Source organism: Kogia breviceps, chromosome 9 (genome assembly GCF_026419965.1).
Source record: "Kogia breviceps isolate mKogBre1 chromosome 9, mKogBre1 haplotype 1, whole genome shotgun sequence".
NCBI lineage: Eukaryota > Metazoa > Chordata > Mammalia > Artiodactyla > Physeteridae > Kogia > Kogia breviceps.
In genome coordinates, this window is record NC_081318.1 from 3,811,410 (window position 1) to 3,825,316 (window position 13,907).

The 13,907-nt window shown below is 48.1% G+C and overlaps 1 protein-coding gene across 4 annotated transcripts in view; it reads right to left on the reverse strand.

Moving 5' to 3' along the window:
• DPP6 (dipeptidyl peptidase like 6) overlaps positions 1-13,907 on the reverse strand; it is a 922,327-nt gene that overhangs the window by 545,556 nt on the left and 362,864 nt on the right. Inside the window, exon 1 of one of the 4 annotated variants that reach the window (XM_067041761.1) lies at positions 8,458-8,883. The exons of the other annotated variants lie outside the window; for them this stretch is intronic. Coding sequence (XP_066897862.1) covers positions 8,458-8,514 — 57 coding nt within the window. The 5' untranslated portion in view covers positions 8,515-8,883. Of the gene's footprint in view, positions 1-8,457; positions 8,884-13,907 lie in introns of those variants that run through there. 4 annotated transcript variants of the gene reach the window in all.

The window sequence follows — 13,907 nt, forward strand, 5'->3', positions numbered from 1 at the left end:
AACAGTTGTCTAATAAGTGGATGGGGTATTAGGCAGCTATTAAAATTTAAAAAGATGTTTACTTGCCTCTCCCATCCAGGGATCCAGTTTAAGAGACACAGTTAGCGTCGTAATTTTAGAATTCCCTGCATGAACACTGTCAGAACCTCAAATACTCTAACAAGAAAACTACAAATCTCCCCTTCAAAAGAGAGAAGTAAAATTCTTTCATTAATTTTAACACATACATCACCACCATTCAAGGACATCTCTGTTGTATATTTCTGAGAGAAAAAAAAATGGGGACACACTTCAGATTCTTTGGGTTGATGACCATCTTGCACTAGGTAAACTCACTTCAAGGGTGGACTCTATCCTTCCAAGGACATGGATGCCCATTACCTTCAAGAGGAATCACATGAGCGTGTCAGGAGATAGACTTTGACCTCTGAAAGTGTTTTGAAAGAGCTCCCCCGCCCCGGATCATGCTGGTGCCTTTGGGTCCCTCATCTCCACCTCCACATGGGCGCACACACACATTTTTGAAAAGCCTGTGTTCCAAACTAACGACTTAACAGCTTGAGAAGATGCTCAGCATCTCGTGCAGTTTCCGAGGGGGAAAGCAGTTTTTCCTGAGATCTAGCAGGAGAGGAGAAATCCCTCTAAAAATTGGTCAGATACTAGTAAGGGAATAATATATACACTGTCATAGAAAATTCTATTATCAAGACTTTATTCTACCGCTGATGTGTTTTGTAAAGTTGCTGGTGGAGGGCTGCATTCCACTTTCTAGCCACCACTGCTAAAAGCAGACAGGCACCGCTACGGATGCGGGCCAACGGCACGGACTCAGTGTCTTCGCTTATGGCCATTTTTCCCAAGAAGCGATTGCTGCATATTTCAATTCTATTACCATAACATCCTCCTGGAATTGGAAGCTGAACACAGCAACAGTATCTGCTATCTGGTCCTTGCCTGATGATGCAGGAGCTACTCCAATATACATGCAGAATTCACAGCCCTGATAAGATGCACACAGCCCATCAGCGGTCTAAGGGGCGCCAAGACGGTCCTCACCGCGACCTGTCCTTAATTTTCCAAGAATGATTGTGACTAAACACCGTATTTTTTCTTGCATCAACACTGCCATAAGTTTGTGCCAGAAATTTCAACCATTAATAATTCAATTCAGCTTCACCACCGACAGCTATTAAATTAAAAAAAATTTTTATTTTATTGGGAGTATAGTTGATTAACAATGTTGTGTTAGTTTCGGGTGTATAGCAAAGTGATTCAGTTATACATAGACATGTATCTATTCTTTTTCAAATTCTTTTCCCATTTAGGTTGTTACAGAATAATGAGCAGAGTTCCCTGTGCTATATAGTAGGTCTCTGTTGGTTATCTATTTTAAATATACACACTGTTATTGTTAAAATTACCAACTTTCTACGTTATTTGGTGGTTGCATTTGTCTCAGTCATTTAGCGAGGCCAGGTGGAATACAGCACATGTGCAGGTTTGATAAAAAGAGTCGACTCTATTGGTACTCTGTAGGTAGCAGAGGTGATTAAAGGGCCTCTCGGGGGCACAACAGTGAAGAGTTCTGAAAAGTAAACGGTAGATGGAGGAGGAGGACAGAGAAGAAACTTCGTGGACTTAATCACTTTCCCTGGGCTATTTTTTTTTTTTTTTTTTTTTTTTGCGGTACGCGGGCCTCTCACTGTCGTGGCCCCTCCCGTTGCGGAGCACAGGCTCCGGACGCGCAGGCTCAGCGGCCACGGCTCACGGGCCCAGCCGCTCCGCGGCACGTGGGATCCTCCCGGACCGGGGCACGAACCCGCGTCCCCTGCATCGGCAGGCGGACTCTCAACCACTGCGCCACCAGGGAAGCCCCCCTGGGCTATTTTTTAAAAATCTTTTCCACCCCCTCGCCCCCTCCTCTCTTTCATTTATTTCCCCACTTTGAGAAACACAGGGTACCAGGTCAGGAAGGACCTGGGAATGTCAGTCTCATGAAGAATTAAAATAAACGGGAGTTAGGCTGAAATTCCACCCGGTCCCATGGTTATCTCCTCCCATGCTTTTAAGGCCACGAGGTTTCCAAACCCAAATTTGAAATAAAAACATTTTAGTACATTCCGGGTTTCCAAACGATGTCTGAAACAAGAATATACACCTTCCACTTGTCTGATATTTTTATAGCAAGGACTTCAAACCACCCTTGATCTTTAAAAGCTTCTAGAGATTTACTTCTTCCCCCAGTTATATTCTTGTCTTCAATTTTCAGGACTCGATTATCAGACTCACTCTGTCTCCTCCTTCTCAATGAGAGAGGGTGAAAGATGTCTACTACAAAACCAAAGCCGGATCAGTTAAGGCCGAACACAGGCATGGCTCATTTGCCTAAAAGATAATGAAGCCACAATTCCCAACGAGCTGGAAACGTGGTGACTGTTCTTTCCTGTAAGAGGTTAGCGTCTTGGCATTTTTCACAGGCATGCTGGAGCTGAAGCTGTTTTTGCTGAAGGTCAATGGAAAGCATTCTCCCACCCTCTAAGTGCCCCCGGTTTTCTCTGTGGAGCACTGGAAGGTCCTGGCGAAGTTTTCCGTGGTAACTCCAGGATGGAAGCTGAAGGGCAGGACCAAGTTCAGTGGAAAGTCATTACAACACAACGAAACGCGCTCCATGCACGGAGGAAACATTTTTTCAGAAAGAAAAGTCAGCTGCTTTCCATTTGTTTTGAATCTGAGCTGTGGATACGGCCTGTCTGGGGTTGCTGGGGCTTTCGTTTAGTCCCTTAAGTGACCAGAACACTCCTAGAGCTCATCCATGAATCTGGTAAGGTTGCAGGCTACAAAATTAACGCACAGAGATCTGTTGCATTTCTGTATGCTGACAATGAAAGATCAGAAAAAGAAATTAAGGGAACGCTCCCATTTACCATCACATCAAAGAGAATAAAATACTTTAGGAATAAACCTACCTAAGGAGGCAAAAGACCTGTACCCCCAAAACTATAAGACGCTGATGAAAGAAATCGAAGATGACACAAACAGATGGAGAGATGTACCACGTTCTCGGATTGGAAGAATCAATATTGTTAAGATAACTATACAACCGGTGGCAATCTACAGATTCAGTGTAATCCCTATCAAATTACCAATGGCATTTTTCACAGAACTAGAACAAAAAAAAACCTTACATTTGTATGCAAACACAAAAGACCCCGAATAGCCAAAGCAATCTTGAGAAAGAAAAACGGAGCTGGTGGAATCAGGCTCCCTGACTTCAGGCTACACTACAAACCTACAGTAATCCAAACAGTATGGTACTGGCACGAAAACAGAAATAGAGATCAATGGAACAGGATAGAAAGCCCAGAAATAAACCTATGCACCTGTGGTCAATTAATCTACGACAAAGGAGGCCAGATTATACATTGGAGAAAAGACAGTCTCTTCAATAAGTGGTGCTGGAAAAACTGGACAGCTACATGTAAGAGAATGAAATTAGAACATTCTCTAACACCATGTACAAAAATAAACTCAAAGTGGATTAAAGACCTAAATGTAAGACCAGATACTATAAAACTCCTAGAGAGAAACATAGGCAAGAACATTCTGACATAAATTGCAGTAATATCTTTTTGAGTTTCTTTTAATATAGCATGTGACTTGCATCCTAGAATACTGGGAACTACCTGTAGACACCAGAGCACACAGATTATGGCTTCAGGCTAGTGTCTGCCTCATTGCTACATTCTTCTCTCTGGTGATGAGACTAAGCATCCCTCCTCTGAGAAAAGCATCACACCAGCCCGCCTTTCCTCTCCTCAGAGACATCACACTGCTTTCGCCCTGGTCCCTCAGCTCCAGGAGCCACCCTGGCAAACCCAGGCACCAAGCTTTTGTTCTGAACCTGCTCTTGCTAGGATACCCAGGGCTTCTGAGTTCTCCCCGCAAGTCCTTCACACATCAACCCATTTTGCAGCCAAAGTGCTTCTCTCTTTCTCCCTGCTCTGGAAGTTCACAAGTCCTAGAGGTATTTTGAGACAATCTTAAGAACCTGGCATCCTATTCTTTGCCCAGTTCCTTCAAGTTCCCTTTTCATCCAGAGAGTCTTAGAAAAGTCAGTTCATGGGCAGAGCAGAATTTGATTTATACTAGTACAATGACTGCAGCCACTGCCACTTTTTGAGTCATAAAAGGACCACCTCTCCTACTGAGAAACTAATTTATAAGTCATGTTTGCACTTCCTAATTCTGAATCTTGTTCCTCTGATTCTTCTTCTTCTTCCTCTTCCTCACCCTCCCCTTCCCCCTTTCCTCCTCCTCTTCCCCTTCCCCTTCTTTTGGTAAGATTCCCTTACCATAGTTACATAAAAAATTTAACTCTCATGACTGTCAAAGCCAGATCCTCTGTTTCTGTATCTAATTTTACTACTGAAAGAAGCAACAGGATATCATGCAAAGAGCACTGGACAGGGAATGTCAGAAGTCATCACCTATGTACCCTTGGGAAGGGCTACCCTCTTTCAGAAGTCTAGGCTCCATGCATTTTAATGTTCACTTCAGAGCTGTTTGTAAAAGTCTCTTCACATCAGAAAACTCTTCTGTAATGGCATTATCATTATGAAGTTAATTATCAGATTAATAACTATCAGATAAATAATTTAACATATCAGTCAACACTAGGTCCTGAGGCTCTTCATTTAATAGGAAGAGAGACACATTGGGGTTATATATTAGGACTTGTGCAGATCAGAGAAAACTGAGAAGCAACAAAAAATAATCGTTACATTCAGTAGGACTATCAGACTCACTGGTTTTCAGATTGAGGGAAGTTACAGAGGTGACTGAACTTAACATACAGCAAAAGATACAAGTTAGCCCACAGAACACAGAATATTTCTATATGAAAAGAGACTTTCTTGAAGACCTTTAAAGAAAAGGCATATTCTCATTTATTTGTGAGACTCCTGAGCGAAAGAGGGTAGAACAGATCACGGGATGCACTTTTCCAACTCTGTGATTTTGTGATGCATGAGGCCTGCCTGTGTGTGAGTGTGTGTGTGTGTGTGTGTGTGTGTGTGTGAGTGTGTGTGTGTGTGGGTGTGTATACATATCCACATACATACAGATACAGAATCTGCCACTCATCCCTGCTCAATACTTGAGAAACAATGTGTCATGGCTACTGGAAACATGGAGAATGAAACCTTCTTTCTCCTCTGCCTCTTAACAGCATCACTGATGACCACTTTTCAATTTTAAGTCATTTGAAATGAGGACAGTACAGTTTAAAATACATTTGTGCTTTTACTTATTTTTAAGGGGGAAAAAAATCCCTTAATTTGGTTCTCTAAGGAAGGATCTAGTTCGTTTGCAAGAATACACTAAATTTCAACTGAATTAGCCTCAGCTTTTTCTACTTCACCTCCGAGGCTGACCTCTGGGCACACGGTGCAGCGGGGTGCCGGCCAGCGCGGATTCTGTTTTCCCCGACAAGCCTCTGTAACATCTGATTCGCTTCAGAGCCAAAGGACGGATTTAATTCCCTCAGTTTAAAAAATATATTGTTTCCAAACATCTCTGGGTTTTCATACTTCATTTTAAAATAATTTTTAGCATCTCCAAAGCGAAGGAAAAACAGTCTTCAAGAAGTCTACTCTCCACTTTATTCCAACATGTTCATACAGTACCCTTAAAAAAAAAAAAACTCTTTCCACATATTCATCTATTCTTAGTACATTTTTAGAAAACAAGCTGGAAAAACTCAGCAATCTCTAATTAATAGGTAAAATCAATTGGTTTTATGTCATTTCCTAGATTTTTTTCATTAATCTGCAGTAATCCTCAGCATACAAAAGTTATTTCCAGCTGCCACCCACGTGCCTTGGCTCCCAACTACCGAGGCAGATAAGAAACTGTACTGTGCCTCTGTTAGCCTGCTAAGAACTAAGTGGTCGTCTACTGCAACACCCCCAAAATGTTTAAGACTGTTAGAAATACGTATCATGCTGCATTAAATCCAAGTCCTCGGTAATGCTAAGGGTTTCAACCAAGAAATGAGGCTTGGTGATTTGAAGGCAGCCACGAAGTTGGTTGGTACAACCAAATGATCCCCAACCGAACAAACAAACCAAACCACAAACCAGCATCTATCTCTTTCTGCTACAAAAATCCTGGAGCATATTTGCTCCCAGCCTCGGTAACGGGCCATCCCCTTCATTACTAACAAGGAAAAAACTGATACGAAGAATTAAAAGACTCACTAAGAGCTTTGCAGTCTAAGCACATAAATAGTGTAAATATCTTTTGAAAACTGACAACGGAGGAAGAAAGTCTTCCTGAACTAAATCTTTCATTTCCCTCTTTGTGTTTAGAGCGGTTAAAGTTTTACCTAGTGTCCCCTAAAGGTGTATTGATGTTCGAGGTGAGATCTCTGCCCTCCAGCCCATTTTGCTTCTCCTCCTCTAGCCCTGCTGTTGACCTTTCTCCTTAGTGGCCGGTGGGCTGCTCTGTGCACTCCTCAGGGTCAAGATGAGGTCACTCTGGGAAGAGAGGAAAGGGCCTCCCAAGCGCCTGGGATGGGACGGCTTCTTCTGCACGTGCTACCTGCTACCCGAATCCACAGCCACCTCTGGGTTTCAGGTTATGCCAGCTGAAGTCTTCCATGATTCCAGCATGTTCAAGTATAAGGGAGTTCCCATGATCAAAAAGTATAAAATCAAACAAGAGCTTATACCTCCTCCAAAACCCACACCCTAATTAACTATTTCCGGTATTATGGCATGTGAGGGGATCAGGTAACATGACAGCAAAACTGAACAGGAGCCATGGACCTTCTTTTACATAACATAACCTGGGCTTCCGAGTGCCCGCCCTTGGGTTTAGACCTATGAACAGCGAAGTCTTCTCTCCATAATTATTGTCCCATGGCCCCAGATGCTACCTAAGTCCTTGCCGGAGCCAGTAAGCCCAGGGCGTGTTTATTTTATAGCTAGCCAGGAGGAGATCTGTGATAAAAGGAAGCCCAGTCAGTCACAGGATGTTAATTCAGGGTGGACCTATTTCTTTATTGAACAAATATCCTGGAAGAGGAGGGCCTGGCTTGTCTCTCGTGAACCTCTGTGTTCACGCTACACTGAGCATTAACCCTCACACAAGCTCGCCCGCTGCATACAAGAATTCCTAGATTTCCATATGTACAAAATCTCCTTCCTGGAAGAAATCCAACTGTACTTAAGTTCTGGTGATGATACAACTAATAAGATGGTCTCATTTTTAATGGAAAAACGGGACTGGAGGGAATGACCGCAAGTATATGCAGCTTGCACTGGATACAGAGCCAAAGTTGTCTTCGTAAGGTCTCTGAATAGTCAGTGACGGGCTGGCCACAGTGTCCCCAGAGAGGCTCTGTGCCTTCCCGAACTTTAGAGGGGTCCCCTTTCCTTGCCCCAATCCTAGCAAGCGAAAGCTAACAACACCCCTAAAATAAATAGGGAAAATCAGCTCATGCTCTTGATTTACCAAGCCTGAGCGAGCTGCTTTGATACTGGTGTCTCCCAGGATCTATTTTAAATGATCTGCCAGAGGAGAACTAAGCAGTGATTAACAGATAAGAACCCTCAAGATCTTCTGAGAAGGGAACTGCAATATAACAGCTTGCTGGGTCCCCTTTACTTCCTGAGCCTCTGCAGATGCTGGGCCTCTTCAGGGCAGGGTGAGCCTCGGTGGTCCGCTGCTATACGGGGACACCGGTGCAGTCCTGAACACCTCTGTCAGCCCTTTAAGACCTGCTACTTCTCAGCTGGGGCCCCTCTTGATCCTAACTGTGCACCTTCTGGCTTTTCTAGCTGGGAGAGTCTGCACTCTCTAAATGCCAGGATGAACAGCGGAGATTTGCTAGTACCTTCAGACATACTGGGGAAAAAGCAGGAAAAAGAGACACGGGTAACCAGAAAAAGTCCTTTAAACAGAGCTCATATGTCTTCTTTTGACTTGTGTTAGAACCCAAGCAAAGTCCCGTTGGAGAGTCAGAATAAGCTGAATTATTTGGGGGGAGGGGGTTTGGCACTAGCCACTTCCTCCATCACCCCCTCCCCACCCCCAGATTACAAAGTATTATAGTTGGAAACCTTCACAACTGACATGCTAAATTTGGCAGCTCTGAGAGTGGCCTTTGTCCTCAGGTCCCTACACATCAAGTTTACGTCTCCAGATGTTCCCTGCGCACATGCATTATTGATGGGCCCGGGATCGCTCAAAAACAGAAGTGGGGGAGAGGACAAAGGCAGAGCCCAGAGCACACGCTCGGCACTTTACCTCAGGGGCCGGCTCCGTGGCTCAGGCGGCTACAGTGGTGCAAATACAAAATCATTCAAGAGGCACAATCCGTGCCGCCGCCCCCCCCACCCCCGACTCCCTCACACGCACACCGAGACGCGGGCACACTCCGGAAAGCAGCATTACCTGCTCCTGCTGTTGCATGGATTTCCCTGAAGCATTTGGCTCCTTGGCTGTAGTCATGATTTCCTGTTCAGGGTGCAGCACAGGGGCAGGTGCGATCTGCCCGGGAGTTTGGGGTCACCGGAGTCCGCTGGGCGGGAGGGCTGGGATTTAGTCCATGCTTCCCAAATCACACGGCTACTGGGGCAGGGTGGGGGAGGACCAGTGGGCAGAGCAGCCTAGTTTTCTTTTTAAATGCGAAGAGCAGAGAGCGGCTCCGAAAGGGGTGATGCTGCGGCTTAGCGGGGCTTCTCCAGTTAGCAACAGCCTCTGCAATCGCCACAGAAACAACGGCAACTGCTTAGCAACCGGCAAGTGGCGGCGCGGTGCAGGAAGGGGACCCGAGCGACGCGCGCCGCTCCCACCCGCCTCCCGGCGCGCACGGCGCATGCTCGGGCCGTGGCCGCGGGGAGGGGAGGGGGCTGGGCAGGGGTCCCCGGCGGGAAGGGGGCGCCGGCGCGGGGAGGGGACCCCGGCGCGGCGCTGCCACGGGCCCGGGAGCTTGTCGCCAACCTGCCCAGGTGGCCGGACCTGCGCCGCCGCGGCAGCTCCCACCGGGGCGGGGCCGCGAAGGGGCCACGCGCGAGGTGCCTTGTTTTTCACTCTGCGAAGCGCAGGGCCTTTGGGGGAGGAAGGTGGCCTGTGGGCACCAGAGAACGGCTTCTTTTCTGTTTGCCCGGTGGGTTTGTTTTTTCTCCTGGATCGCTAGCTATGGAAATCTTGGCTTTTATTTTCCTTAAAATTCAGGAAACTTATTATGTTCCATCTTTTCACTCAAAGAATCCTCTGTTTCTCTGTGAACATCAGCCAGGACTTCGAGGGTGTCTGTGGCTTAAAAGAAGCAAAGAAAAGAAAGAAGCCCATGGGGTGACCTTACAGGAACGCAAGGGCTCCCTGCCGAGTCCTGAACTCAAGGAGAAAGCAGGGGCAGAGACGGCCGTCCTGCCCTCCCTCCCGGCCTGATGTCCTTGAGCCTGGCACTGACCCTGCGCGGACGCAGCCGGCTCCGAGCCTTGGATGAGCTAAGCGCTTGCAGGCGGGGATACCTGGGCCTTCCGGAAACTCCAGGCAGCTCCGTGCCCAGGGGTCTTCTGCTGCCCCTGTGTGTGAGGTGTCCTCCGTTGGCACTTGTCTGTCTCCTCCCTGCCTTGAGCCTCGGCCTCCACCAAGGGCTTCTGGCCACAGACACTCACCGGCCTGCGGGAGCTGAGCCCTCACCCCCGCAGCGCTGACAAGCGCTCTCAGTAAGGAAGGCCGTCCCTAGCCGCTGCTCTGTCTCGCCTTTGCCCCTGCGAAGCCAGTGCAGCTCCCTGGAGAGAGAAGGCGAGGCAGGTCTCCATCTAGTTGAAAGGTGTCTCAAGGAAGACTCGCCTCTGTCCTGCTTCCCTGACCCTTGACCCCTGACCCCAGTCATGTGACGAGAACAGACACGCGCGGGCAAGACCCAAGGCCCCGTGCCCTTCCCTAGAGTCGCCAGCTGAGTCTGGATGGTGCGGAGTTGGCTGCCCCTTCCACGACGGCCTGGGCACAGGTACCCAAAGGTCAGGGTGGGCAGCTGCAGCTTGCCTGGTCTGGCCGAGCTTACGGAAGGGAAAAGCCCGCGTAAGAGCCGTGCCCCACGGTCAGGCTTTGCTTTGTGTTGTGTTTGCCTTTGATTTCGACGTCCCTGCAGGACGGGGAGCTTCCGGGATGGGAACGGCGGCGGCGTGGGTCCCTGTGTTTGTGGCCTGCTCCCAGGGTGTCTGGAACATAGCTCGTCACCAGTGTGGGCTGGAGGGAGTGCGCCAGGCCCCACAAACCCTCATGGGAGTCGTTGCCCAACTGCGGGTTTCTAAGGAGGGAAAGCTGGGGTCACTGCGGTGTGAGGTCCCCAAGCAAACCTGCCATCGAGGCCCCGGCAGCAAAGACTCAGAAAGGAGTCCTGGGCAGTGAGGTGAGCAGACACCCTCCCCCCGCCCACCTGGACCACAGCAGCCCCGGGCGGGGACCTCGGGGATGGGTGAGACCAGCAGCCCTTGCGGCAAAATGGTTCATTGCTGAGCGTCTCAGAACCGGTCTGTCCTCCAGAGTTTCCTCTTCAGTCAAAACCCCTGGGGTGGGTCAAATCTTAAACCACCATCTGTTAACATCTCCAAAAGCATCCACCGCTAACTCGTGGGGGCCGTGAACGCCACCCAGGACTGATATCCAAGGACGGGGTCACCGACGGGGGGCAGGGAGAAGCAAAAGGAACCAGGACCTGCCTCCTCTTCACGGTTTCCAGAACCCCGGGCCTAACCCACCCGGTGGAGCCCCGGGGTGCTCAGCTGTGTCTGGTGGGGGCTGACGTGAAACCCTTCAGGCACTTCTATTTTATTTTTCCGTAACGACCTTAAATGTTATTTTTACATCCAAAATGAATATGGATGTAATGGATGTAATGCAAAGTTCACACACATTTGTCAGGTTATACCCGATACTTCAACGACGTCTCCTGCTGGCATCAGATCACTTGGGCACTTGCCCTACCAGCCCCTCCCCCCCACCCCCCTTCAGCCTCTCTCTTCAAGAGCCACTGGGTGGTACAGCTCGCGAATGGCTGGTGGACGGACGGGCCAGGTGGTGCCACTAGGAACCTTTCCACGAGCTTTTCTGGCACCAGGTGTCCAGAGGCCAACTTTTCTGCCTACTTGACTTTGACTGCTTTTCAAAGAGAAAAGGGCAGGACTTCCTAAAAAGCCAGACAACACAGATGAACTTGAAGGACCTCTGCTGAGTGACATGTGCCAGTAACAGAAGGACAAATACTGCATGATTCCATTTTTACAGAGGAATCTAAAATCGTCAGACTTAACAGAAGCAGAGGGTAGAATGGTTCTGCCAGGGGCTGGGGACCGAGGGAAGCAGGCAGCGGCTATTCAACGTGCATAAACTTTCCATTCTGCCAGATGAGAAAGTTCTAGAGCTGCTGTAAACATCACAAGTCTAGTGAACGGTGCTGCACTGACACTTAAAAATCTGTTACCTGAAATAAGTCACAGAAAAACAAATACCGCATCATTTCAGTCAAGTGTGGAGGATGGCAAACAATCAAATCAACAAACTAAACAAAAACAAATACATAGATGCCGAGAACAGAGTAGTGCTTGCCAGAGTGGGAGCCGGGGGGAGGGGGTGGCAAAATGGATGGAAGCTAAATTTCTGGTGGTTAGCACACCGCAGGGGACACAGAAGCCGAAATACGTTGTACACATGAAACATATCGTGTTATAAACCCGTGTTACCTCAATAAAACATAAATCTATTGGAATTAACAGATACACACTACTATGTATAAAATAGATAACCGACAAGGACCTACTGTATAACACAGGGATCTATACTCAATCTTGTGTAATAACCTATAGGGGAAAAGAATCTGAAAAAAAAATATATATATATGTATGTATAATTGAATCACTGCTGTACACTTGAAACTAACACATTGTAAATCAACTATACTCCCACTAAAACAACAACAGAAATAAACCTAAAAAACAATCTGTTAAGAGGGTAGACCCTTAAGAGAGAGAAAGGGCTGCCTTTTTTCCATGTTTTAGAGTTAATCAGTATCCCTCTAGAAGAAAAACACCCTGCTCAAGTTTATCCTTTAAGCTGAAGTGTGTCCTGCACCCTTCTCTCTGAGCCTCAGTGAACATCCAGCTGATAGCAGCCATCCTTAGCAAAGGGAGAAAGTCAACGCTTAGCTGCTTCGTAAGAATGACGGTAACAGCTGCTGCCTGGTACTGCCCTGTGCTGTGCACCCAAGCCCAGCAACTCTGTGAGGCAGGCCCTGCGATTCCCCCATTTTACAAAAGAAAAAACTGACATTTAGAGAATTTATGAAACCCATGGTTACCCAACAAGTAGGAGCCCAACCTAAACCTGGGCGTGCAGGCCAGGGGCCACCATACCACAACTGCCTTGAAATGCGTGCAGAGTAGAATATTGAAAATACTGAGCTAGTCTGTGCCGGGAAGGATACTGAGCATTTGATACCTATTATCTTAATTGATCCTTAAACACCTCTTAGATACCCATGGCATTAGTTCGCGAGGGCCGCCACAACAAAGTACCACTAGGTCCAAGGTCAAAGTGTTGGCCTCTCTCTTTGGTCTGCAGATGGTGATCCCTCTGTGTGTGTGTCTGTCCTGATCTTCTCTTCTCTTCACAAGGACACCAGGCCTATGGGATTAGGGGCCACCCACGGGTCTCATTTTACCTTAATCACCTTTTAAAAGATTCTGTCTCCAAATACAGTCACGTTCTGAGGTCCTGGGGATTAGGACTTCAAGTTATAAAGGTGGGGAGGGACACACTTCATCCCCTAACACCTACTGTTACCCCATTTCACTGATGAGGAAACTGAGGCTTGAAACAATTAAGCAGCTCTTCCAGAGTCACACAGTCAGTAGTAAATGGCAGAGTTCCTCAAAACAAGAGTAAGGCTCCCAAACATCCCGGCATCTTCAAAGCGGCAGGCAGCTAAAGTGGTCTCACTAAGGCCTCACTCTGGGCGAGTCCCTCGTGTGGCTCTGGGGAGGCTCTGGAGAGCGGCATATGGACCTAGCCCTTCCCAGGTGAATGCTCCCTGTACCAAGGGGGCAGAGAGAAGCCAGCGCAAGCAGGGCATCTTCATTCTGCAGCTGAGCACCTTCCTGGAGCGCCGAGCAGGGGCTACCCTGACGCCTGCTTCTCAGCCCTGCCAGCTCTTCACTGCACTTGCTGGACACAGGCAGCTGAGCCTGGCAGAGCGTGGCAGAGCCTGCCTGCCAAGGGGGCTGCCACCAAATGCTCACCCTGCCGTGTATCCACCTCCCATCCCCACTGGCCCTATTGCCCGGTGCCACCAGAAACCTCTCAGAGCCTGCAGTCAGCCTCCCTGCGTGGACCCAAAGCACAGCAGTCCTGAGCAGGTGCACCTGGATGGAGGCTTGTTCGCGTGGGCGCGATTCAGCCTTCATCCTTCTCTCCCATCCAGGTGTGTCCGAGATGGGCGGCTGCCACAGGCTCGGCTGGTTAGGTTTGTTTATGGATGTGCGAGCCTGGGTCCCGCTGCAGCTCCAGGCCACTTCTCACTCCTCTGATTTCCGCTCACCTTGCCCAGAGTAGCCAATCAGCTAAAACAGCTTTGCTTCACGACTCGCTCCATCAGCAGGTCTTTATCAAGCACCTACTACGTGCAGACAGCAAAACTGCCAAGAGACAGACACGCTGGCTGCCTCATTGCTGTAAGGTAGGGATCAAAATGTCCTTAGAGTAGGATCCCTGAAGATTTTGAATTGTTTTTTAGCATTAACCATCTGCAAGAGAAGCCACTTCTAACTTACAGTTCCCTGAAAATAAAAGTGAATATGGGCAGAAAGGTAAGATTCCCTGGAGAGTTCAGCCAGCAT